General features: G+C 44.1%; 1 protein-coding gene across 2 annotated transcripts in view; it reads left to right on the top strand.

Annotated features, from left to right (window-relative positions):
• The window catches only part of GPC5 (glypican 5), a 1,065,559-nt gene that overhangs the window by 585,108 nt on the left and 452,777 nt on the right, over positions 1-27,674 (top strand). The window contains exon 7 of one of the 2 annotated variants that reach the window (XM_045010137.1): positions 20,113-20,275. In XM_045010137.1, coding sequence (XP_044866072.1) covers positions 20,113-20,275 — 163 coding nt within the window. Of the gene's footprint in view, positions 1-20,112; positions 20,276-27,674 lie in introns of those variants that run through there. The other variant, XR_006578135.1, reaches the window with a different exon arrangement.

Raw genomic sequence — 27,674 nt, 5'->3', positions numbered from 1 at the left:
CAAATGTAGAAATCAAATTATAAGACTAATTCGCCTTTCTAATTAATACTCACTATTAAATAGTAAAAACTACTCCAGGAGAACTTGGAGACATGACTGTCCTCTCTTAGATCCAAAGAGAGCTCAACAAAGAACACAGACAAAGGCTTCCCTCCACAGAGATTTGAAATTAATCTGTCTCTGATTGGTCCTCTGGTCAGGTGGTCATCAGGTACTGCATGTTAACCCTTTACAGGTAAAAGAGACCTTAACCCTTAACTATCTGTTTATGACACATATGTTTCCCTCCTGATCAGGATATTTCGATTCTGCACAGTCCCCTGACTATGCTGTGAGATCCCCAGCAAAACACAGACTGCCTTAGCAGGCCTGCTTCACTTCTGTCCTCAGACATAACTGTGACAATTACACTGTTAAAGCTACCACACAATTGTTACTAAGTAAGCACTTTTATTCTTAAGTAAAAGCATTACAGAAAACATTAAAGGAACCTACACGCTTGCTAATAGCTTACCAGCAATGGCTTTGACTCAGCAATGGCTCTGGTTGGTGATTAGGACTTCCAACTGTACAAAGGGGATTTTTCTGTAGTCACCAGTTCATAACAGGTTTTGCTTAGTAGTTTCCCCATGAGTTAGAGCCCCTGCTTTATCTCATTTGGGTCTCTGCAGAGACCGTGAATAGATAATCAGCCAGACAACGGGTTTCTCTTCAAGGCACAGCTTAAAAAGGATGACTTGGAAGGTAACCTCTTCCCAAAGCATTTCCTAGGAACCCCACTCTACTAAAAGTTCAATCTTGTCTGGCCCATTGTTTTAAAAGTCCTTTGAGGCACATAACACTTCCCGTTGTTTATCTGTCTCCCACTTAAAAAGTTGCAAGCCATCCTGCCATAGTACATAAACCTTTGCCATTTTAATGCAATTACCTTCTAAGATACTTTAACTTTCTTGAACTGGGTAACCTCATCACAGATCAATCTGTTGCTGACAACCTCTGTTTGTCAATGTCAACATTGCACTTTCATGTTCTGCTTCATGAAATGTTTCCTCTGGCTGCCTCTCATGCATTTGCCTGCTTTCAGTTTGTCATACAGCAACTGCTTTGGCATTCTAGTGTCATCCATCCTCAACATGTGACCAGCCCAGTGCAACTGTGATGTGACAAGCATAACTTCAATCCCTATGGAGTAACTATGTTCCAGAGCCTCATTATTGGTAATTTTTATCCTGCTATTTGATGCAGAGTATGGCACCTAGATGTTGTAAGTGGAACTTAGGTAGAAGCTTAATGTGATTCCTGTATTAGGTCAAGGTTTCTCACCCATACAGCAAATTAGACAGCACAACTGGTCTATGGACTTTTAACTTGGTTTGAAGCTTAATACCATGTTGTTGCCAGATAGTCTGATGATGAACTGTCTCTGTTGATACAACTGTCAGCTCCTTGTCCATGGTAACATCATTTGACAATACACTACCAACATAGCAGAAGTCTCGAACCACATTCAGCTGTCAGCTGCTGCTGATGATGATAACTTTTGGTTTCATGCAGAGTTTTCCTGGTGCAGTTGGATACATGACCTCTGTCTTTCTCAAATAGTCCCAGGCCACTGGGGGTGGCGGGAAGCCGCAGCCAGCACATCCCTTGGACCACGGCACTTCCCGATGTCCCCATTGGCCTGGGACGGCGACCCACTGCCAGTGGGATCCGCGATCGGCCGAACCTGCCGATGCGGCAGGTAAACAAACTGGCCCAGCCTGCCAGGGTGCTTACCCTGGCGAGCCGCATGCCAGAGGTTGCCGACCTTTGGGTTATTGAGTGTCAGGGCATGATCCACACACCAGTGGGACTGTTCATTGCACCTCTGTGGCCCTATGCTACTCCAAGTTCCCTTGTAGAATTTGCCTGGGTATGCAAGGACCAAGTTACCGGTTGGTACCACTCAAGAGGTACTGCAAGGGTCTTGCCTATGGAAAGGCTAGGTACCAACAGGGAGGACTTAGGGACTGTCTTTTCTTCACCTAAATGGTGCTAGTTGCCAGCCAGTGATGATAGTAAAAGAATCAGTGCATTGATCACTGGCACAAGATGCTTCACTCAGGCCTGGGCCACTGACTCTGTGGAGGCACTACTAGCCAATGAACCAACCCAAGTACCGTATTTATTTGTTTGAGGATCTCCCTTCCATTGGCTGCTCCAGCAACCATTACTCAGAGCATCTCTACAAAATCTTTTCTCTCAACCCTTACAGTTTGAAAAATGAGATTCATATCTTTGTGAGTTTCCATGTGCAGCTGTACTTCAGACTTCTAATGTATTCTGATTTTGAGCCTACAATAAGACAAACTAGGTACAGTTTTCAAAAATTCGGTGCTTACCTCGCTTTTGAAATGGGAACCTCTAGGCACTCTTGAAAACTGTGTCCATTATGTGGACATTTGTGAATGCACAAATGAGTACTCTCATGTTGAGCTAGGATTTGAAATCAAGTTCCCAAAGGGGAAGAGCTAGCGTATGTTGATAAATTGTGTAGTCACTGGCTTGACAACACTTTGAGTCATTATGAGAAATACTCAACAGACAAAATAACCGATGTTGGTCAGTCAGGTTTATCAATATGGTACATGGAAAAGGTTTTATATGATCACAGGACAGCTCTTCAGAGACTGGTAAGTGATACTACCTTCACTTTTTACACGCAGAAGGTGTTTTCCCCAAAGGTACATCCCTAAAGCAATCTTTTTGTACCCTACTTGTTGTTTACCAGGAATGGGTACTATATTTGTCACCTGAAGCTGGATTCAGTTAATCGGCTTTTTACCTTGTTTGTTTCTGGTACCATGGTGTGCCCCCTCTCTTTTGTTCTGAACCCATGTATTCCAGGTCATGGTGCACCTTTATCTTTGTTCTGAGCACATGCATTCCATATACTAAGGAGTGTGAAGACATATCCATTTCCCCCCCACCCCCCGGCTTGTGAAGGTAACATCCTTTCTGTTGCTATGAGGAAACAATTATGTCCTGATACTGTCAGTTTTCCTATCTACTTAAGCCAAAGCTTGCTTCAGCTAATGCAAGGTGTTAAAGAGCACTTTCTATAAATGAACAGGATTATATAGCCCAAATTAGCCTGTACACTTTTATTATAATGGCTTGGAATATGTATTTTGGGTAGTATTATGAGCATAATATACATGTACGTTAGCCAGCATATATTAGGCAACAAGAGCTAAAGGCATATGCTGCCATCGGATGTTGCTGGACACCCTAATCGATTTATTTCATCCATTGTTAGTGTTTGAAGTACTACTTGTTAGAGGTGTAAAGGCTTCTATTGTTTTTAGTTTGGTTTGGTTGGTTCTACACAGGAAAATGTAGGTGATCAGTCCAACCAAAGATCATTAGTCCCAAATAATATACTTGAAAATGTCTAACTACCAGGAATATGCAGGTTAATGCCCATGTGATGTGCTGTTAGAGTTCTCTAACTTCTGCAATAATCATACTGACTGTATATTCTATTGCCTGTTTTTTCTCCCCCCAAGAAGTAGATGGTGCCTTCAAAGATTTCAGATAACCTGAACAATAAAATAATTACAATAATAGAAACCCTGAGATGGAATATACATATAAAAAGGGTTCAGAGGAGAGAGGCTAGTATACCTGATTTTCTTTTTTTGAGTGTTCGCTACAGTAATACATCTGACCTTATAAATATTTATATTGGGTTCAAAACCATCTGTCAACAATTAAAGTATGTCACATTTAATAACATAGTCTGTATAGATTAGGATTACTATAATTAGAGTATTGCGCACACATTACAGCTGCAGGGTGGATGAGCCAAGCTTTCCCAAGAATCTTAAAAGGCTGCTACCACTTGATATTATTCTGTAGGATATTACCTGATTGCATCTGAATAACTAATGTTGCAGGCACATGCATAGGCAGCGTTTTGAATTTGAAGCCAGCTTCTCTGAGAAAAGTTACCATTCTTATCACAACTGCAGAAAGCCTGCATGATCTATCGATTAGTTCTATCAAACCCATTGTAAGAAGGGCTCTGATTGTAAGTGGTCTACTTATATTACATGTAGCAGAGAACAGGGTTTTTTAATGTGATGAGAAGAAAAAGAAACCTTAACGTTCTTAACGTTTTAGAAAAATAGGCATGGTGCATAGTTAGACAGGAGTTGGCAACCAGCGTGTCATTTAAAAGTAGTTTGGGTGTTCAAAGGATTTAAAAGTTTATTAGCCTTTTCTACTGGATAAGCAACATTTTATGCAAATCTTTTAGTGCACAACACACAGCTGGAGGAGGAGCCTGATGTGAAGGACAGAAGAAAAGGCTTCTGTTCACACAATTTGCCTCCCCTGTCTGTCAAGTGTTTGGCCTTGTTTTAACCTTAGTGAGATTTAATTCACCTTGTTCACAGAGCCTTAGAACCACTTGTATCCTCAAAAATAATGTTTAAGGGTTTGTCTACACTGACAAGTTTTCTTGCCAAAAACTAGCTTTTTTTTTTTTTTGCCAAAAAAGAGCAATAGCATACACACTGCAAGGTCACTAAAAAGGAGAGAAAAAAAAAAAGCCTAGATTTGGTGACACAAAACTTCCACCCTGCGAGAGACTTTTCTTTTCCTCTCCCCTTTTTGTTGACACCAGTGTAGACACCACAGGGTTTTTTTATTTTATTGGCCTCCAGAAAGTATCTCTCAATTCCCATGCTTCCGCTCTGGTCAGTGGTTTGAACTCTGCTGTCCTGCAGCCAACCCACCCCTCCCCCTTGCAAGCCCCGGGAATTTTAAATCTCATTTCTTGTTTGCTGGCTTCCCAGACGAGCTTCCCAGGTAAGCATGGCTGGCTATTGCACCAAACGCGCTACCACTTGGACCACTGCTGAGTTGTTGGATCCCATCAGTATATGGGGAGAAAAATCTGTTCAGCTGCAGCTGTGAGTGATCTATGGAATCGGGACATGTACAGGCAAATTTCTTGAGGCTTGTGTGGAAAAGGGCTATTATCAGGACACACAGCAGTGCAGAGCAAAGATAAAGGAGCTGAGACAGGTGTACCATAAGGCATGGGAGGTGAACCATCACTCTGCCACTTCTACCTCGGCGCAGAAAAGAAGACATGTTCCACAAGGTTATACAGCGTGATGTGAGACAGACCAGGGAACGGAAAGAGTGCTGGGAAGCCAAAAGGCAGGACAGAAAAGAAAATGATGCTCTTGCTTGGCAAGCAACAGAGTGGATTTAAAAGTTATGGAGGATTAGACAGATGCTCAAGTCTCTGATACAGCTGTAGACTGAGCAGATCTGATTTTGAGCATCACTGCAGCAGATGCACAATTCTTTGACAACCCCACCCCACTCTATGCCCACACATTCCTTTTCACTTCACAGCACTCCTGAGTTTCCCTATCACTCCACCCCCTCACAGCTTGCACAATGATAGCTGGAGCTACACACAGTTGTGAGGTTTTACCCTTTTTAATAATAAATAAGGGCTAAAGTATTTAATGGTATAGGGATTTTATTGTGTGTTCTACAAAAGCATATAGCACTCTTTTCACTCTTGGGAACAGGCTTCTAAAGCATTGTGTTGCACGGATCTTGGGCCCCAAAATTGTACATGGATGCAACAGGGAAGCTACTCCTAAAGCGATGTGTTACTGCCCTTCATTGTCAAAGTGGTTCCTCAAAGCCTCTCTGATGTTAATAGCAGCCCTCTGGGCTCCTCTGACAGCCCTAGCATCTGGCTGTTCAAACTGTGGAGCCAAGCGCTCTGCCTCAGTGCTCCACACCTGAGCAAACATTTCACCCTTGGATTCACACAGATTATGCAAAGTGCAGCACGCGGCTATGACCATGGTAGTAATATCCTCTGTAAGGTCTAGCCTGCCATTTAAACACCTCCAGCGAGCTTTCAAACTGCCAAAGGCCCATTCGACTACCATGCGGCACCTGCTCAGCCTGTTGTTAAAACGCTCCTTGCTGCTGTCCAGGTGCCCTGTGTAAGGTTTCATGAGCCAGGGCTGTAAAGGGTAAGCCGGGTCTCCCAGGATTGCTCTGGGCATTTCAACATCCCCCACTGTGAACTTGTGGGGACTTTCTTTCCAGGTCACCTGCAGCTTTCTGTACAGGCCTCTGTTCCTGAAGATGTGTGCATCATGCACCTTTCCAGATCAGCCTGCACTGATGTCCATGAAACACCCTGGTGATCCACAAGTGCTTGCAACACCACGGAGAAGTATCCCTTCCTATTGATGTATTCAGAGGCAAGGTCTGGCGCTAAAATTGGAATGTGTGTGCCATCAGTCACCCCGCCACAGTTCGGGAAACCCATCTCTGCAAAGCCATCCACTATTTCATACAGCCCCAACAGTGGACTTTCCTATTCCAAGTTGATTTGCAACTGACCGGTAGCAGTCTGGATTCACCAGCTTCCACATAGTGATTGCGACATGATTCTCTACCGGAAGGGCAGCTCTCAATCTGGTGTCCTTGTGCTGCAGGTCGGGGGCCAGCACAGCACATAGCTCCATGAAGGTTGCTTTACGCATCCTAAAGTTCTGTACCCACTGGTCGTCATCCCACACCTGCATGACAATGCGATCCCACCAGTCAGTGCTTGTTTCCCTAGCCCAAAAGCAACAGTCTACCGTAAGCAGCTGCTCTGTGAATGCACAAAGCACTGATAAGTTGCTGCCGTTCATATCTCACTCGGATCCCTGCGATATTACCAAATTTTTGGGGCTACTTATTCCTTCAGTGATTTTTTTGCTAAAACTTCAGACTTTCTTAGGATCCAATAAATGGAATTCTAAGCAGTAGAGTGAGATGAAGTGTTGCATTCTGTCTTCTATTTTGCATCACTGACTTTTGTAACAGGTGTCCATTATACGTATTTGAACCTCTCATACTTTGCTGTGATAGGACAAATTTGTAAATCCATCACAGAAACACTTGTTATACTCCCTGCCCACTTGGCTTGCACACTGGATAGTGTTTTATGTAAACTGCTGCTATCTTGACAGCCATCTGCAAGACCTAGATACTACAATGGTAGGCACTTTACACATGCAGATGGGTTAGAAAGATAAACATAGCTATTTAAGTGCAGGTCAAAGTCCCTTGTGAGCTAAACATGCTGTCATGGTTCTGTGGTGGTAGACATAATAGAGCTATTTTGCAGACAATCTTCCATCGTCTGTGCAGATGTTTTTGAAACCTGAGGTATCCCTCCAAAAAGACATTTCACTCTGTTCACTGCTGCTTTTACCAGCTTATTCTCATTATGTTGCTGCTCACAACTGGCATATCTAAAAATGGCTTGTGGACCAAGTCCATCTTTCATGTGCCCAGTAACTTTTAGCCAGTCTTCACAGTGCACAAAGAGCCTTATTTTCCCTAGGCAAGAAAGCACTAGTATTTAAAGTCCTGGATCAAGAAATTGACAGGACTTACTGATCTTCTCTCACACTAATTTGTTGATTATTTTGAAGTATCTCCTGTATGTCAATATTACCTGCCTACTTTTACTAATGGATCCTGGAGAAATTATTTCCCTCAAGCAATATCATTTAGCTGCTAACAGCACTATCAATATTCATCCGCTTCTTGGCATCTCTATAAAGCCATACTATGGCACACAGAATCTCTATCAGGGTCACTGCTGCTGCTTGTTGCCCATCAAGTGTGAAAGGAGATTCTGTTTGAATCATAATCAGCTTCTTTGCTACTTGTGACCCTTTTTGCTTCCTATTGCAACATCATCCTACCCCCTTCCTTTCAGAAAATAAGGTGTTTGGCAAGATGTGGAACAGGGCATGACTGCACGGTGAGTTTCTCCTACACAGCTGCTGTAGAGATAAGAAATAAGCATTATGGGCTTCCTCCTGACCGCTATGTCTAATGGACACTTTTTTCCAGGTCAGCATAGTCTTCCATTATGTTAGCACCCATGGACCCAGTGACTATATCAATCAGCACCAAAAGGAGTTGTCCCCCAGAAAAATCCTCCTTTCCAGTTTCTGGAAGATCAGCACCTGTCTTCATGTAGACAGACAGACTGTTCCCTTGCCCTTCGTTCCTGATTTCCTGCTTACATTTGGATAATTAGTCAGTTTTCTATGGTGTAAGTAGAACTGTCATCTTGAAATGGGCCAAAAATAAGCTGCATGCTGCATACTGCAGCTGCTTCCTTCATCTATTCTCACCTTTACTGGTACCTCCTTTTGTTTTTTTGTTTTTTTCAATGTTTTTTCTCCAGACAAAAACTACTTGTACCACTGCTATGTGTGAAATGCTCTGATGCCTCAACTGAAGATAGAAAAGGGGTGGGGAGGGGAACACATTTTGGTCTTTCTCAGGGTGCTGTGTTCCATTTATAAAACTATAAATGCGAGGCTTAATTATAATGTCAAAGAGATGGAAATGAATTCATTTCCCCAGCTATATGCAGAAGTTAGGAAAGATTTAATAAGGCACTCAGAGGCCTAAATTTAGGTATGTAGGCCTCAAACTGACTGAAATTCAATCTGTTCTTTGGCTGTATAGTCAAGAGGGGATTAAATAATTCTAGTGCCCCAAATATATATGATTAGTCACAACTTGATGAAATAACTAATATTAATGACACAAGAGCAACAGACTCTCAGGAGCAGTTTCCTTAAGACAAGGTTCTGTATAGTGTGACATATTAGACTTAAATTATGCAGTAAGTCCTCAACTTCATGCAGTGTAGCTGAACAGAATTGTGAGGCAAAGAGCTGGGCTCCAATTCACGAGTGGGACTTTGGTCCAGCAGTGTTCAGGAACTCCACGTGGTACCTACCACCTCTTCTGAGCCTTTAGAATGCCATGGCCTCTTTTGCTACTGGTTGTCCCTGCTCCCTCTCTAATCCCTGCTGGATGTATAGTCTCCCATTCTGTATGATGGTGGCATTTTAGGAGTTGCTTCTTGCTGCCCCCTTCTCCAGCCTGGACGGGGAAAGCTTAGCCTCCCACCACCACCATCTGAGAGGGCTCATGATTATTCTTTTGTCTACTGCTGCCTTCCTCATACTGCCTCCCATTCTGCCTTTTTATGGGAACAGAGCAGTAGCAGGCACAGGGAATCCACTGAACTCCCCCCTCATGGAGAAACCACTGAACAAAATACCTAGTGGAAGGAAGAAAGGAATAGAAAGGGTAAGAAGATACAATTGTCGGTGCCATTTTTAATTAAAATATCTGGGAGGAAATGCAGATTTTTCTGACAGAGCTGATCCTTCTGTTTTCTGAGGTAATGAGAGAGATGCCTAGGGAGTTCCACTACTTCACAAAAGGAGACAAAACCAGAAATTGACAGGCCTTTTCCCATACAAACCTTCCCAAACACAATCACCCCTTCTCCTGTCATGTCCTAAGACTGACTGACAGTCCCCAGCTAAACACCCAGCAACTACTACCCACACTCACCTACTGCTCTACTGATCCTAGCAGCTTGATGTTTTGCTGCTTGAGCAATAGTTCCTGTGCCTCTGGCTCTGCTCAGCCTCTGAGTTCTGCTTCCTTCTTCTGATGTGCTAGTGTCGGAGCTCATTCCTCACGTACATGGTGTGTAGCAAAAATCCAGAAGAGGAAAAGAGAAGAAAGCTGCAATACCCCTTGATGTCTGAGAGAATGCAGTGAGGGTCTTGAAGGCAGCAGTAGTAATTCTGAGTTGATGCCTGATACCTTCAGATCCTCACCTACTGAGTGACTTATCCTAGGGGTGTCATGTGCAACCACACAGTTTACTGAGCCACTGGAATATGTCTTATTGTCTTGGTAACTACACTCTTAAAAAAAAAATGAAGTCAAAATAGCTTCAGATTTTCCTGGGCACAGGAAATATACTCCGCCAATATAAGAACTAGAACCAATAACATATGCAGGACTATAAACCACGTGTTCAAAATCACGAGATTGGTTTAAAAATCATGAGACTTTAAAAAAAGATCTTTTTATTTGCCTTCTGGATTCAGAGTCCTTTAACATGCACTGACTTTGTTTATAAGGTTTTATTAAGTAGGAGGGCCAGAAAAGAACTTTGAATTAATGTCTCAGTATTCATTCTAATCTGTTTATTCAGGCAGATGGAGCTTTAACACAAACATCAAATATTGTGGGACTCACGGTAAAATTGTGAGAGTTGCCAACACTATGTCTTCAATTTGTGTGGCATCTCCATCTAACTCTTGTGGTGGCCTTTTTATTAAGGCACAGGGAGTTCGCATTTAGTATTTAGACTACATAGACACCAGACCCTGCTGTGGACTGCTCCCTGCAGCCCAAGAACCCTGCCTTCCAAAAATGTGTTGAGATTTTTTTTATCTCAGCAGACACAACCCTATTCTCACATACTATCAGCAACTGCTCCACTCAATCCTGTTCAAAACTGAAATTCTATGTTCACTTTCCACAACATTTAAAAAGAACAGGAGTACTTGTGGCACCTTAGAGACTAACATTTATTTGAGCATAAGCTTTCGTGGGCTGAAACCCACTTCATCAGATGCATGCAGTGGAAAATACAGTAGGAACACACCCCCCCCCCCCCCATGAAGCAATAGATGTTACCATACACACTATAATGAGTGATCAGTTAAGGTGAGCTATTACCAGCAGGAGAGGGAAAAAAAACTTTTTGTAGTGGTAATCAAAATGTCCCATTTCCAGCAGTTGACAAGAAGGTGTGAGGAACCAGGGAGGGAGGGAATAAACACTGGGAAATAGTTTTACTTTGTGTAATGACCCATCCATTCCTCATACCTTCTTGTCTGTCTAGCACACGCGCTCGCTCTCTCTCTCTCTCGCTCTCTTCTCTCTTCCTTCCTACTGTATTTTCCACTGCATGCATCCGATGAAGTGGGTTTTAGCCCAGGAAAACTTGTGCTCAAATAAATTTGTTAGTCTCTAAGGTGCCACAAGTACTCCTGTTCTTTTTGTGGATACAGACTAACATGGCTGCTACTCTGAAACAACATTTAAAGTCACCTAGAGAATGTACTGCATGGCAATTTGTGGAAGCACTATGAATTCAGTATAGGATATGCATGTTAGGATTTGTCTTGCATGCAGCAACTTGCTGTGCAGTCACTCTCTGGGACTTTTACTGAATTGTAGCAGTGTCCACACAGCAAGTTAATGCATGGCAAACTTGTGTAGATTCAAACCTCTGCTTGCTTTCAGGAACTTGTCATTCAGACAAGCTTTTAGTTTTGTGGTGATTTCACAGAACTCTAGTCTCAATCACATACTACCAACCATGGACTGATAATCTAGAAATGAAACCAAGAATTGGTTCTTTGTCCTTGTTTCCCATTTTCATTACAAGCTATGGTCATGAGAATGGATCTTATTTTGTGTAATATGTGATTTTAATGTATTCTCTGTCATGAGAATTATATGCAAGTAGGGTGACCAGATGTCCCAATTTTATAGAGAGAGTCCCAATTTTGGGGTCTTTTTCTTATATAGGCTCTTACCCTGTCCCCAGGGCTGCCCAGAGGGGGGGGCAAGAGGGGCAATTTGCCCCAGACCCTGGGTCCCGCCGGGGTCCCCACAGGAGTTTTTTGGGGCCCCTGGAGCGGGGTCCTTCACTCGCTCTGGGGGGGCCGGAAAACTCTTGCGGGGCCCGGGCTCCCGGAGCTGCTTCTGCTCCCGGTCTTTGCCGGCGGGGGTCCTTCCACTCCGGGGCGGAAGGACCCCCTGCCGGCGAATTGCCGCCGAAGTGGGACCCGCCGCCGAAATGCAGCCGGGTCTTCGGCGGTAATTCGGCGGCGGGGGGCCCTTCCATTCTGGGACCCGCCGCCGAAGTGCCCCGAAGATCTGCGGCGGGGGCCCCCCGCCGCTGAATTACCGCCGAAGACCCGGCTGCACTTTGGCGGCGGGTCCCCTTCAGCGGCAGGGGGCCCCCGCTGCGGGTCTTCGGGGCACTTCGGCGGCGGGTCCCAGAACGGAAGGGTCCCCCGCCGCCGAATTACCGCCGAAGCAGGGGCCCCCCGCCGCCGAAGACCCCAGGCCCCCGGAATCCTCTGGGCGGCCCTGCCTGTCCCAGGTGTTCACATTTGCTGTCTGGTCACCCTCTAATAGAATATGTAATGTACTCCCTTGTATAAAGGGAGAAGTAAACTGTAAAGTGCTGAAGTCCTCCTTTTGATTGGCATAATACCGGCATGTCCCTTCACCAGCAGATCAGTGAAGTAATAAACAAGCAAAGACACCAAAAAAATAATCAATAAAAATGTACAGAATAAAAATGTACTGAATATCAAAAAGGTCAAAGTAGTTTAGCCATAACTAGATTATGTGAATAATCACTTTAACTGAAAAAAAAAAAATAAACGAAGTTAAGTTAATCTCTTGTCATGATTATTTAAAAGAAATATCCAAATTGAGGTTCATATTGATCTCTTCTGCATATACTCTTCTGCAAGTTTGCTGCCTATCTTCTTATCAGCCTGAGGTATGCTTATTTTTGGATTATGCTTTTAGTTGATACATTTTTGCTGTATAATCTTATTTGCAAAATTAATTCAAATGGATTTAGAATTAAACACTGTGACATGGACTGAAAAGTGTCCAAAGGTCCATAAAGACACAGAAATCATTTGTCAAACTGGAGGGAGGTGGCTACTGGAATATCAGTTAGGTGAAATGTTAATGAAATCTGCTTTTAAATTAGGAACTGTTGCAAAGATCAATGATGGCAAAGAAATAATACAAAGGAACTACAGAAGCAGATAAGGTGCTAATGCCTGAAGTTCTTATTCAGGCAAAACTTCTCATGGATTTCACCTAGAATTCAGAGCTAAATTTGCATAAATATTTCTCATTTACTAGGTTTTTTGTTTGTTTGTTAATCAGTTTTCTATAAGGGTACTAATTAGAAATGTTTTGTCCAAAACTTTTTATAGATATCTAGATATTTTAATTTTCAAGTTTTGTTCATCATTGCTGTGCTCACTTTTACTTAGTGTAGTGTCATTTTGCAAACTGTTAGCTGGATAAATTCTTAGCAGGATGTATGCACAGTGTATATTGTCAGCCAGCAAATGTTTGAAAGAACACTATGAAGATCTTCAAACATTTGTGACTTAGCTACAGGCCACCGTAAAATAAAACAGTTAAGATCCCACTGTCCTAGATGCTATACAAACCTGTAACAAGACAGTCCCTTGTCTAAAAAGCTAATATGAAAAGTACACCCTGCTGAAAAGCATGCAGTGTAGATGTAGCCATATTCAATCTAGTTCCTTTTCTCTCCTCTCCAATTAAATCTTGTAACTGGATATGCAGGTTTTTATCTCACTTGCACCAAGTATCATACCACACATGTATCAATTTGGATTTGCCTTATCAAAACATATTTCACATAGAGTAGAAGTGCTGCTAGGTGGAAATTAGGGAAAATATCACTTCTGTATTTTTATTAAGCTGGGAAACTGGTTTTTGAAGCTTTCACTTTCAGTAAAGTCAACTATCTTGCCAAAGCATGGCTATTAAAGCTATAGAGAGAGGTAGTCTTGGAAAGGGAACTGCTTATTGAAAGTGATAAGATATGAAAGTGGTTTGGGCCAACAGGAACTGATATTATTTAGCCAAATATCTCTAAGAGATCAAAAGGTATATTAAGACTGAAAAGAGGATGCTGGCTGTTGTACAGAGGACAGAGCGTTTTGTATCCTACTCCCCCTTCAATAGTACCTCTGGTGGAAATATTACATTGGTGACATGCAGCTGTAACTTCACCTTGGTATAATAATGAGCTCCGTAACATCTAGGAGATATAAAGGATTCCAGTCTACAATTGAGGGGATACTTGAAATCTGAGGGGTTTGACATTGAGCAGACACATGATTGTCAGAAGCTGCACAACTCTGCATGTGCAGAATTACTGTCCCCCGTTGATTTATTTGCTTCCCCACAGAAAAATGACTTTCTGATGGGGAAGAAAAGGGATGTCACAAAAGTGGTCATACAACCCTCCACAGCAGCATGTTTTGGGTGCTCCAGGCAGCTGGCAGAGAGGTAAATCTCACTGTGGGGCAGGAGGCAGGACTGGGAAAGACAGGGCTGGTTCCTCCTATCTGCATCAGGCTCAGCTGCTAGTCCTGGCTGGGCTAAGGAGGACAAGACTTCCTCTTCCCCTGCCTGACATCCAGGGTTGGGTCAGACCCAACCCAGATTTCTCCCCTGCCTGTAGGAAGCTCTGCAAACTGCCTCTCCCTGCTCTTCTTGCACCCATCATTCCTCAGCTGCAGGGGGAGAGATCATTGTAGGGGGAGCTGCTCTCCCATCTGCCTAGCCCATGCGCATCCAGACCCCCTCATATCCAGACCCTCCCACTGAGCATCCCCCCCCCCAAACACATGCACTCAGAACCTGACAAACCCCATCCCCCTGCACCTGGACCACTCCAACAAGCCACGCGGACCCTCCCCCACACACCAACCCCCAACCAGCTGCACCTAGATCCCCCTCTCACTTCCCCACACCCAGACCCCTCATTGAGCCCCACACCCAGACCCCTCATTGAGCCCCAACCACTTTCACCTGGACCCCCTGCATTACCATTGCACTCAGAACCCCCCAACAAGCCCCTGTTTATCCAGATCCCCCACTGAGCCACCCACACCCAGATTGCCCCACACAGAACCCTCTCAACCCACACTTGGGTCCCCCACATTAAGCCCTTCCACCCTTGGATCCTGCCTTGCTGAGCCTGCCTGTCCACACCTGGTGCACCTGGCATAGAGGGTCAGGGCCCTGGGGTGTTTCTGGGGCAGGCCCCATCCTTGTGCTGTCAGGGTTGGGTACAGCCTCACTGCTGAATCCATGTCCTGGGTAAGGAAGCTTCACCATGATCTCCCACCTCTGTGTAGCCAGTGGCCTGTGCTACCCAGGCTGGAGTCTCTGCATTTATTTGACGAATAAAATTTGCAGAACAAAGTTGCCTAAAACCTGATGTTGCTGAGCTGCTCCGCACCTAATGTTAATTGCAAAATTCAGGGAACTCTGCCTATGCCCTACCAAGTGCTTAGGTGTGACCCTGTCAATTTAGGCACCCTTACTATTTTTTCCCCTGAGGCCTTTGGGAGTAAGGCACATATATTTACCCACAGGGCTCAGGAAGAAACCTGGTTAACTTAGGTACCTGCCCTTTCCCTCAGGGCTCTATGGGTCTGTGGGACCTTTTTCCAGTGAAAGAGCCTTACACAGCTGTGCTTTAAACTCCATTTATTAGCACACACAGAATACATATGCCAAGTAAATTATTAGCAACAGGACATTCTTTTTTTTCAATTTTAATGGTGAACTCCCAGAGTTTCACCCACGGCTGGTCAAGGCTAATTTAATATGGGAGTGAGTAATGTCCCAGGCCTACACTAAGCCCTGGCAGGATTCTCAAAAAGGCATTCTTCTGCCAGTCTTGCCTACAGGGCCTGATCTGATAGACATTAACTGTGCCCACCTAAGCCACAGAAGATAATGAGGGTAGAACACTCACCTGGGATGTGGGAGCCCCAGTTTCAAATCCTCACTCTGCCTGATTTGGAGAAGGGACTAGCACTCACGTTTCCTCCAGTGCAGTGCAGTGTCCTAACCCTTGGGTTATAATGTATTCTGGGATGATTCTCTCTTCAGCTGAAGCTGTTCCATATTTGTTGGAGTTGCAATTTGAAAGTGGGTCTCTCAGGTGACTCTATAACCCAGTAGCTAGTACATTCTTACTCCTTCTGGCTCTTAGATTGTGATGTCACCCCCTAGCCTTCTTTTTGTTAAGCTAAATAGATTGAGGTCCTTGAGTTTGTCACTATAAAGCATGTTTTCTAATCCTTCTTGTGGCTTTTCTCTGAACCATCTCCATCTCCAATTTATCAACCAGTGGCACTGGTGGTTACACCAATGCCAAATACAGAGTTTATATTACCTCGCTATTCATACTTGAGATTCCCAAGGCTATCTATCCAAGGATTGCATTAGCCCTCTCACTGGCAGATCATGTTCAGATGATTATTCGCCGTGACCCTAAGTCTTTTTCAAAGTCACTGCATCCTGGCATAGTCTCCCATTCCTAGTTGTATGACCTTATAACCATAGTGAAATTCATATTTTTTGCTTATGTCCAATTTACTAAATGATCTAGATCACTCTGTAGCAGTGGTCTGCCTGCTTCATCATTTACCACTCCTTCAATCTTTGTGTCCTGTGCAAATTTTATCAGAAATTGTTTTCTTCCAGGACACTGATTAAAAAAATTAAATAGAACGGGAACAAAAACCAGTCCTTGTGGGACCTCCTTAGAAACCTATCCGTTTGATGATGATGATGATTCCCCATTTATAATTACAGTTTCAGACCATTGGATATTTTTTAATCTACTTCAGTGTGCCACATTGAGGATGTATCAGTCTAGTTTCTTAATCAAAATGCTGTGTGGTACCAAGTCAAATGCCTTTCATAAATCTGAGTGTATTACAATTTAATTGTATTACATTATCAACCAAACTTGTAATCTCCATAAAAAAGTTGTCGTTGGTTTGACAAGTTAGTTATTGATATTCATTATATTACCCTCTATTAATTCTTTATTAATCGAGAGCTATATCAGCTGCTCCATTATTCTGCCTGTCATTGATGTCAATGACAGGTCTAGAAATTCCCCTTTTCCCTTTTTAAATATTGGCACAACATTAGTTTCTTCCAGTCCTCTGAAATTTCCCCAGTGTTCCAAGACTTATTAAAAATCAACATTAATGGTCTAGAGACCTTCACTGCCAGCTCTATTAAAATGTTTGGATAAAAATTATCTGGGTACATTACTTACCAAAAGGATACACCAAAGAGGATAAGACACAATGTTCTGTTGCTTGTTTTGCAAATTAAATCAAGATCCTTTATGACTTTCACATAGTGGCAAGGTATTGTCATTACTGTCCAATTGTGGTATTCGTTAAGTGTATATAATCATAAAATCTCCAATAATGAACTGCATTTCCTTTTCCCTTTAAATTACAGCTTTATATAAAATATGCAACAGAACAAAATAAACATAAAATGTCCTTAAAATTGTTTACTTATAATCTCATTAGTGAAATAAGGCTAGCTTTTAAGAAGTACAAAGATCTTAACACTGAATAAAGAACTTTTTTTTATTAGGACTGAGCTATACTTTGTAGAGAACAACCAATGAGAGAGAGATGTGAATTTATATCGAGGTGGATTTCTTCATTTTGTATAATTTAAGCAAATAACTTGAAGAGGAAACCAAAATGAAAAAGGCTCAATTGTTCTTTCACTTCTTAATCACTGCTAACTGCCATAAATTCAAAGAGATGTTTTGATAGGGTTGGAGGACATTTTTTTTTCCAGTGTCAAATTTATAGTTAAAGCAATTTCATAGGGACCCTTGGGTTCTCCTGACTCATATCCTAGGATAGTGCTATGCTGTAGGTGGAAAGATTAGAGAACACAAAACATTATTACTGTGGGCTAGTATTTAGACAACTTGGGAAAATATAAAATCTTAATCCAATCCTCTTTTAAGATGAACCCAGAGATATAGGATATAAAGGAGAAACACATCTCAAGCTGTGATCTTGTCAATCTCTCAAGTTTCGCAATGTTGAGCCTCAACAATAACATATATAAATGAGTTATACAAAGAAAACCTCTCTGTGGCAGGATTTGTTGGTGATGAGTCATCATGGAGGTACTCATGCCACCGAGTCAACATTGAACTTAATGCCCCAGGCATGATGTGATGGGACACTGGTCTTGTAGAAGTGTGGTTGAAGTACTAAGCTTTTGTGCTCATTTAAGGGTCACATTACTTTGTTTGGTGAAGATGGTGGGTTCATAGTTCCGGGCATCAGATTTTTGGATTCAAATTACTATTGCACAATTTTGAATATGCAAAATTTAGAGGCTGCTTTCAAAAATTTTACCCCAAGTGTGAACTACTGAAATGATGAAGTAACAACTAATATATACCTTAACGGCTTTAAGAGGAAGAAAAATCGTCGACTATTGTAATAAAGAATCCAAAGGACAGAGCCTCAGCTAGTGTAAATTGGTGCCACTTCACAGAAATCAATGGAACAGTACCAATTTATATTAGCAGATACTCTGGCCCTGGTACTGTTATATGCATTACTATATGTAATTTCAGATAAAATAAGAAATTACTCACAACTTAATCTGGAATATGTACTTATCTGAATCTTTTCTGAAGCTCAGAAAAGTGAAAAGTGCTATGTAAATGCCATTAATCTCCAAAGGTTAGTATATATGTGAATAAATACTACTAACTAAACCACTATAAGTATTAATATTTACACTTTATATATGGGGAAGAGGCAGAGAGTCTAAATGACTTGCCCAGTCTGGTAGACCAGCAATTCAAGCTAAGGAAATCTGGGTGCTGAGCTCAGTCCCCTGTCCGAAATAGATTGCGGTTCGATCAGCTTTATATTGGGAGAGGAAAATCAGGCAGGACCAGAATAAGGTGCAAAGCCAAGTGGCTGCGTTTATTTGGGGGAAAGTTACAACTTGGGCCAAGGGAGAGAGGCAATTTTTAGCTGGGATGTTGTTAGGCAATATAAACAACCCAAAAATCATTAACAGTACAATTCTATACTGCTCACTGCACCACACTGGATAGGCAGACACACCAATCACACAAGATGGGAATCGGGTTCGTCAGGGCGGTGCCTGGTGCAACACAGGAAAGAGACCCACAGGCCACTGCCTCGACCGCCCTTGCTTTCACACTAAGGGTAAACCCAGAGTGTGGTGCGGCTGCAGTTGGGCAGATTCCACTCACACAGATCGCGGGGACAGGAACCCCTGGTCAGCTAATCCCCAGGTGGAGACAGCTCCCAGACACAAACACTCCGGACAAAGACAGAGCAGTGACTCTCACACTTAAAACAGTTTACAATAAACAATTTATTAAAACCTTAGAACAACTATACACCTAGGCAATTGTGCAATTATGAGCTCAATACTTTAATCCTTAACACTGTGTACACACTTGGTACTGGGTTAGGGAGGGGAAAAATAGGAGGCTAGATAAGCAAACTGCCAGAAATTAGAAAACAAATACCGCACTCCAGGCGCAGCTGACCAGCAGAGCAGACACCAGAAGCATGATGAGGTGCCAGGAACAGGTCCAAGGCGACAATGAAGACGACACGACACGAGCTAGCTATACCGGGAGGAGACCCTGGCCGAAAGGTTGATCAGGTCCTTCAGCTGACACGCGGTTACTCCACACAGATTTTGGGGGGAAACCTAGTTTTATAGAAAGGGTCTCACTCACTCGTGTCAACATCTGATTGGTCCCTGGTTCCCCCTCCCTCCAGGCTCCGAGCTGTTGCCCCCCACGCTGGCAGGATTTGCACACGGCACACTGGGGTATCTGGGCAGAATTAGGTCTCTGTATACAGTACTCTGGAGTTGCTGGGCAGAACTAGCCTGACCTCCAGACGACCGGGCCCAAAAAGAGCAGGAAAATGCATACTACAGAGTTGCTGGGCAGAATCAGGTCTTTGCACACTGCACTAGCCTGACCTTTAGACGGCCCAACAGAAAAAAAAGCAGGAAAGTACACACAGCACTTTAGTGTTGCTGGGCAGGATTAGGTCTCTGCCCTTTCCTATGCAACAAGAACCTGGTCCAAGATGGAGGCTGCCTTGTCCTTTTAACAGGACAAGATGGCTGTGGACCGACAATTGGCCATACAGAGCCATAACTGCGTATCAGGTTGCGACATCCCCATGATCAGTTTTTAAAATATACACCTTTTGGGCACCTCTGCATTTGCTTATGGTGGTATTAGAAATGCAGGCCGCAAATAACCTGAAGTAGGCTGGCTGGAATCCAGAAAGGTTCAGTAAATATAACAAGATTACCTGACCTTGTCAGTCCAGCAACCTGATTTCCAGACTGGAGGTTTGGATATTAGAGAAGCATGTGAACTTTTGGGTGCTCATCCAAACTAAATTTCTTAACCTTTTGAATCTATCTCATCTCTGTTGATAATTGGTGTATTTTATTTTGTGCTTGCAGCGATTGCAGGGCAAATCATTTCCTAAACATGAGAAGTGGGGTCTACTACAAACGGGCAGTGGTGGAAGTATGGATGAACAAGTCAGTGGAGACTGTGATGATGAGGATGGTTGTGGAGGATCAGGAAGCGGGGAAGTGAAGAGAATCCTGCAATTTATTGACTGTAAGTCCCATGATTCTACTGCCACTTATTTAAGTTCTTTAAGAGTGAATTAGTGTATTAGTCTCAAAGGAATACTATTGGTCTACTTTGGAGATGATTGTAGTAAACTTATCTCAGCAAAGTAGTTGAGCATCATGAATTAGAACATGTACAAAATAAGACTGAACATTATCTAAAGATAGGAATTATATCTACATGTTACAGGTATTGTAATGAACTTTATCGTAATCTGTAGCATCTTAATGCGACTGGTGTCTGTTGGCACACATCTGGTGTTCTGCAAATCATGATACCTGTCCAATGATGTTTTAATCCAACTAAATAGTGGTAGAATGTCTCACCATAATGAATTACTGGTTTAACATAATAAATATTTTCAGCTGAACAGATAAATCTTTCAGATCTTCCCTGGAAACATGGGAGAAAACAATGTACAAACACACTGTGGTAAGTGGATTTGGCCATTGGTCCATTACTATTATATTAAATTGACTATAGCCAGTGGCTACTCATAAATAATGGGATAAGGTTATGACATGCTGCTATTGAACCATAGGTATGTGGTAGTTTTGTGATCATGCTAAATCTTTCAAAACATTCAATACTAATGGAAAAGAAAATAGTAAAGTGGTTACTATAAAACCCCAAGGTGGTGTTGGCCACCTGATGTTATAATTTGTATGTATTTTAAATCTTCTAATAGACTTTTGAAATATAATTTTTCTAAGTATTTTTAAGGAAGCTAGGTACCCAACGCCCATTGAATTTCAATGGGATTTGGTCACCTAACTCCATTGGGCACCTTTTAAGATCCCAGCCTCTAAAAATGAGTTGGAAATCAAATATTTAGAAGATAAATACTATTTTAATGTATTTTATATGCTACTTACTCCAAAAAGATACTTCATGACATCAGTTGAGTCTGAAAGTAATCTTACAAGATGACACTCTCATTCAAAGTATTACATTGTGGAGGGACAACTGCAAGAACAATACACTTTTAATTTCCTCTACTATATTTGATATATTTTTCTTCTTTTTGATGTAGTAGGGATGTTTCTTAGACAGCCTGTTACTCATCCATCTTCACAGTACTGTATCCTGATCTAATAAGCTGCTATTCTAACATTCTAGATTTGTTAGAGGAGAAGATCTTTATGCTCCAGTTGAGGAAAACATCATTTTTGGGAAAGCACTTAAACATGTGCTTCAGTCACACTGAACTGTAAGCATGCACAGTAGGATTTGAGCATGGTCTTAACCAGGGTTTCTCACACAGAGGTCGCCGCTTGTGCAGGGAAAGCCCGAGGCGGGCCGGGCCGGTGTGTTTACCTGCCCCATCTGCAGGTCCAGCCGATCTTGGCTCCCACTGGCTGCGGATCGCTGCTCCAGGCCAAATGGAGCCACTGGAAGTGGAGGCCAGTAAGTCCCTCGGCCCGCACCGCTTCCAGCAGCTCCCTTTGGCCAGAGCAGCCAAAACAAGCAATATTGTGTAAGCTGCTGACAAACACATAGTAAGAAACAGTCCCTTCCCTGAAAAGCTTACAATCTAAATAGACAAGGCAAACAAAATATGAGAGAATAGAAGAAAGAATATCCTCATTTCACAGACCACTGGGGCGGGGGAGCGAGGGAGTAAGCATTTTTCTCCTGATTGTTCCTTTCTAAGGGTCAGTCAATGCCTTCTATATATGACTACATGTGTGTCTTTGTGTGTGTATTTCTTCCAAGATAAAACTAACTCCTCGTTAACTCATATCCCCAGAAATTGAAGGTGACTTTATTTTCCACTTGATGTTAGATGCAAAAAAGCTTCATTAAATGTCAGAGACTGACAAGTGAATGATGGACTTTAGAGTGCCCATGAAGAGATGAAAGGCAAAAAATATACTCAATTCAGAAATGAAAACATCTATCTTCATATCAGTGCTCATGGTGTATACACAATACTGTATGTAATGTTTTTGACAAACCCTTGCCTGCTTTTCCAAAGATTAAATAATTAATCCATGAATCAAACGCCATATGTTTAGACCCTACAATTGTTCTAACTTTGCTATCTCATACAAATCTTAAGAATAGTAGGTTGGTGTGTTTATTTCAAGGATACTAACTTTTTAAAATTAATAAAATTAAACAGTGGCATAAAGCCTTGACACTTCATTTGCTTGTTTTATTCTGCAGTAACCCTAGAGCTCCCACAGGACTGTTTCAAGCCTCAGAGTGAATTTCCTCCTCAACTGGAGACTTGAACAGATAACAATAAACAATAATACTTATCACCAATATATTTATTTCAATCTACTTTGCACAGCAATTTGAAACATGAACTAATCTTTATATCACCCCTGTAAAGTAGACAATAGCATCTGTTAAAACTCTCATAAGTTTCTCAGTGGAATCACTAATTTTCTGAAGTACCAGAGGGGTAGCCATGTTAGTCTGGATCTGTAAAAAGCGATAGTCCTGTGGCACCTTGTAGACTAAGGGTATGTCTACACTACCAGAGTAGTTTGATTCTACTTAAATCGAATTTGTGGAACCGATATTACAAAGTCGAACGTGTGTATCCACACTAAGGACAGTAATTGGACTTTGTGAGTCCACACTAACGGAGCAAGCGTCGACATTGGAAGCGGTGCACTGTGGGCAGCTATCCCACAGTTCCCGCAGTCCCTGCTGCCCATTGGGATTCTGGGTCGAGCCCCCAATGCCTGCTGGGGGAAAAAATGTGTCGAGGGTGGTTTTGGGTAACTGTCATCATTCAATCGTCACTCCCGCCCTCCCTCCCTCCCTGAAAGCGCCAGCGGGCAATCAGTTCGCGCACTTTTCTGGTGAGTGACAGCGCGGACGCCACAGCACTGCGAGCATGGAGCCCGCTGCGATCATTGCTGCAGTTATGCCCGTTGTCAACTCCTCGCACCTTATCGTCCACCTTTTTCACAGTCAGATGCTGAGAAATCGGGTGAGGAGGCTACGGCAGCGCGGTGAGGACATGAAGTCAGAGTGGCACAGACCTCTCACAGAGCACGGGACCCCACGCCGTGGACATCATGGTGGCAATGGATCATGTTCATGCTGTGGAACGGCGATTCTGGGCCCGGGAAACAAGCACGGACTGGTGGGACCGCATAGTGCTGCAGGTCTGGGATGAATCACAGTGGCTGCGAAACTTTAGGATGCGTAAGGGAACTTTCCTTGAACTGTGTGACTTTCTGGCCCTTGCCCTGAAGCGCCAGGACACCCGGATGCGAGCAGCCCTGAGTGTGCAGAAGCGAGTGGCCATAGCCCTCTGGAAACTTGCAACGCCAGACAGCTACCGGTCAGTAGCGAACCACTTTGGCGTGGGCAAATCTACCGTGGGGGTTGCTGTGATCCAAGTAGCCAATGCAATCGTTGAGCTACTGCTCTCAAAAGTAGTGACCCTGGGAAACGTTCAGGTCGTCATAGATGGCTTCGCTGCGATGGGATTCACAAACTGCGGTGGGGCTATAGATGGAACTCACATCCCTATCCTGGGACCGGACCACCAGGCCAGCCAGTATATTAACAGAAAGGGCTACTTTTCAATGGTGCTGCAAGCACTGGTGGACCATAGGGGACGTTTTACTAACATCAACGTCGGATGGCCGGGCAAGGTTCATGACACGCGTGTTTTCAGGAACTCTGGTCTGTTTAGACGCCTGCAGGAAGGTATTTTCTTCCCGGACCACAAAATAACTGTTGGGGATGTGGAGATGCCTATAGTGATCCTCGGGGACCCAGCCTACCCGCTAATGCCCTGGCTCATGAAGCCCTATACAGGCGCCATGGACAGTGACAAAGAACTCTTCAACTACCGGCTGAGCAAGTGCAGAATGGTGGTGGAGTGTGCTTTCGGACGTCTCAAGGGGAGATGGCGAAGCTTACTGACTCGCTCAGATCTCAGCGAAACCAATATCCCCATTGTTATTGCAGCTTGCTGTGTGCTCTACAATCTCTGTGAGAGCAAGGGGGAGACCTTTATGGCGGGATGGGAGGTTGAGGCAAATAGCCTGGCTGCTGATTACACCCAGCCAGACAGCCATGGGATTAGAAGAGCCCAGCGGGAAGCGCTGTGTATCCGGGAGGCTTTGAAAGCTAGGTTCCTCAGTAAGCAGGGTAACCTGTGACTATTAAGTTTGCCCCCGTTTCTTTACCCAGCTAATGTTGACTATCCTCTGCAGTTACATACCCCATTCCCCCCCTTCCAACGCCCGCTTAAAAATAAAATACATGGAACTTTGTTAATTAACCCCGTTTTCTTTAGTACTGATTTCGCGGTAAAGGGTTGAAACTGGAACGCAGACTGTGGTGGGTAGGGTGTGTAGTGATGTAAAGACCGCTTCTAAACTCCAGGAATGACAGGCTCCTGCTCCTAGAGCGGTCCGCAGTGGCGGACTGGTTGTTTCAACGGAGCCTGCCACCCCTCCTTTTCGGGACTCTGTGTGTGGGGGCTATGTGACTTTGTGGCGGGGGAGGAAGGTTACAGATCCCCTGCTGCGTGGCTCTGTGATCCAGGATAAGGACCGCTGCATAAGATCTCTAACCGCACTCCCTCGCCACAGTCACATAGTCGTCCCCCCCCACAGAACATGAAAACCACCTCCCAGACTGACCAGGGTGTCTAGTGACTGCACTGTGTGTGTGACCTGCTGCTGAACCTGCCCCCGTGTCTGTACCCTGGTAAAGGTGACTGTCCTGTCCAATTACCAACCCTCTTCCCCCCTTCAAACACAGTCTCCTCTAAAAGAACATGACGGAAACAGTAATTAACAGAAAAGTGTTTTTTATTATCAACTAGACAGTTAAGGGATGAAACTGGGATGGGGGCTTGGGTGAGGCGGGAAGGAAAGGACTTATCAAAATTTTGGGAATGAGAGCCTTCTTGTACTTGAGCACTCTGCAGGGGTGGAGTGACAGTTTTCACGGCCCTGCCGCCCCTCCTTCTTGGTACTTTGGGTGAGGGGGGTATGGAACTTTGTGGCGGGGGAGGGCGGTTAGAGAGAGACTGCAGTGGGGCTCTGTCCTCCTGCCTCCGGTCCTGCAGAACATCCACAAGGCGCCGGAGCGTGTCCATTTGCTCCCTCATTAGTCCAAGCAGCGTTTGAGTCGCCTGCTGGTCTTCCTGCCGCCACCTGTCCTCCCGTTCGCTGTGTGAGCGCTGGTACTGCGACATGTTCTCCCTCCACTGGGTCTGCTGGGCCGCCTCGGCTCGGGAGCAGCCCATAAGTTCTGAGAACATCTCGTCCCGTGTCCTTTTCTTTCACCGCCTAATCTGTGCCTGCCTCTGTGAGGGGGATGCCGGGGTAGGTCGGGAGACAGTTGCAGCTGTGTGATGGGAAAAAGGGAGTGAATTCCTTACAAAGATACATTTTTGCAAACAATGAACATAGTCTAGTCTGTCTCTGTGAACAAGACCATGCACAGCACCTATCTCATGCGCACTCAGGACCAGTTCGAATTTTCGGCCTTCGCATTCAGTGCCTGGGGTCTTGCAGTGGAGATCAGACAAGCGGGGCAGGACAGCAGAATTAGTGTAGCAGGCAGACATGGTAAGCCGTAGATTTTTGGCTGCTTAAAACTTAATTTATAGCAGTGCCCTCCTTTCACGGTCAAAGCAATGCTCCTAGCGTTGGCCAGTTCCTGCTGCCGGCAATCCGGAAAGCATGAATTCTGCCCCTGTCCCACCCCCTCGCGGCTGTCCCTGGGAAAGATCCCTGTATGCTGCCCCTGTCCCACCTCCACTGCGTGGCTGTAAACCGCCGGTTACAGTTATGTAAAAGAACAGGCAAGTAGTCCCAATACTAACATTCCCCTAATTCAAAGCAGGTCACCATGAGCGAGATCACCCTGATGAGGATCAGTGACACAGATAAAGACCGCATGCTGCGTGAAAGCCAGCAAAAACCAGGGCCCTATGCCGCCATGCTCTGCGAGGCAATGATACCCGAGTACCTGATGATAGCCTGGCATGGAAAAGTGTGCTACCACGGAGGACGCAATAAGGCCGCTCTCCCCAGGAACCTCATGCAGAGGCTTTTCAATTACTTCCAGGAGAGCTTCGTGGAGATCTCCCATGAGGATTTCTGTTCTATCCCCATACATATTGACCTTTTTTTCACATAGTTAATATTCCTGTTCTGTTAAAAATAAATGTTTACACGTTTAAAGCACTTACCGACTGATCCTTCCCCTGATTCAGGGTCCGGGTTAATGGCTGGGGAGCATTGGTAGGGGATCTCCGTGAGGGTGATGAAGAGATCCTGGCTGTCGGGGAAATCAGCGTTGTAAGCGCTGTCGACTGCCTCGTCCTCCTCATCTCCTTCCTCATCTTCCCCGTCCGCGAACATCTCCGAGGAACCGGCCGTCGACACTATCCCATCCTCAGAGTCCACGGTCAGTGGTGGGGTAGTAGTGGCAGCCGCACCTAGAATGGAATGCAGTGCCTCGTAGAAACGGCATGTCTGGGGCTGGGATCCAGAGCGTCCTTTTGCCGCTTTGGTCTTCTGGTAGCCTTGTCTCAGGTCCTTGATTTTCACACGGCACTGCGTTGCATCCCGGCTGTATCCTCTCTCTGTCATGGCTTTGGAGATCTTCTCGTAGATCTTCGCATTCCATTTTTTGGAGTGCAGCTCCGAAAGCACAGACTCATCGCCCCACACAGCGATCAGATCCAAGACTTCCCGGTCAGTCCATGCTGGGGCCCTCTTTCTATTCTGAGATTGCATGGACACCTCTGCTGGAGAGCTCTGCATTGTTGCCAGTGCTGCTGAGCTTGCCACGATGTCCAAACAGGAAATGAGATTCAAACTGGCCAGACAGGAAAAGGAATTCAAATTTTCACGGGGCTTTTCCTGTGTGGCTGGTCAGAGCATCCGAGCTCGGACTGCTGTCCAGAGCGTCAACAGAGTGGTGCACTGTGGGATAGCTCCCGGAGCTATTAGCGTCGAATTCCATCCACACCTACCTTAATTCGACATGGCCATGTCGAATTTAGCGCTACTCCCCTCGTCGGGGAGGAGTACAGAAATCGAACTAAAGAGACCTGTATGTCGAACTAAAGAGACCTGTATGTCGAGACCTGTATGTCCACTCGTTGTGTGGACGGGTGCAGGGTTAATTCGATTTAACGCTGCTAAATTCGCCATAACCTCCTAGTGTAGACCAGGCCTAACAGACATATTGGAGCATAAGCTTTAGTGTGTGAATACCCACTTCATCAGATGCATGTGAATTTGAATTTTCTGAAAAGTAGGCTAAATTTATTTCTTGTCTGTTTTTAAGCATAGTTTGTTTTATATATGATAAATGTCATAGGTTTCAGGAGAAAATTTGTTTGCATTCTCTTCCTAACCTTCCATTTTGGCTGTTACTAAAC

Source organism: Mauremys mutica, chromosome 1, assembly GCF_020497125.1.
Source record: "Mauremys mutica isolate MM-2020 ecotype Southern chromosome 1, ASM2049712v1, whole genome shotgun sequence".
Taxonomy (NCBI): domain Eukaryota; kingdom Metazoa; phylum Chordata; order Testudines; family Geoemydidae; genus Mauremys; species Mauremys mutica.
This window is presented reverse-complemented; position numbering and strand designations above follow the sequence as displayed.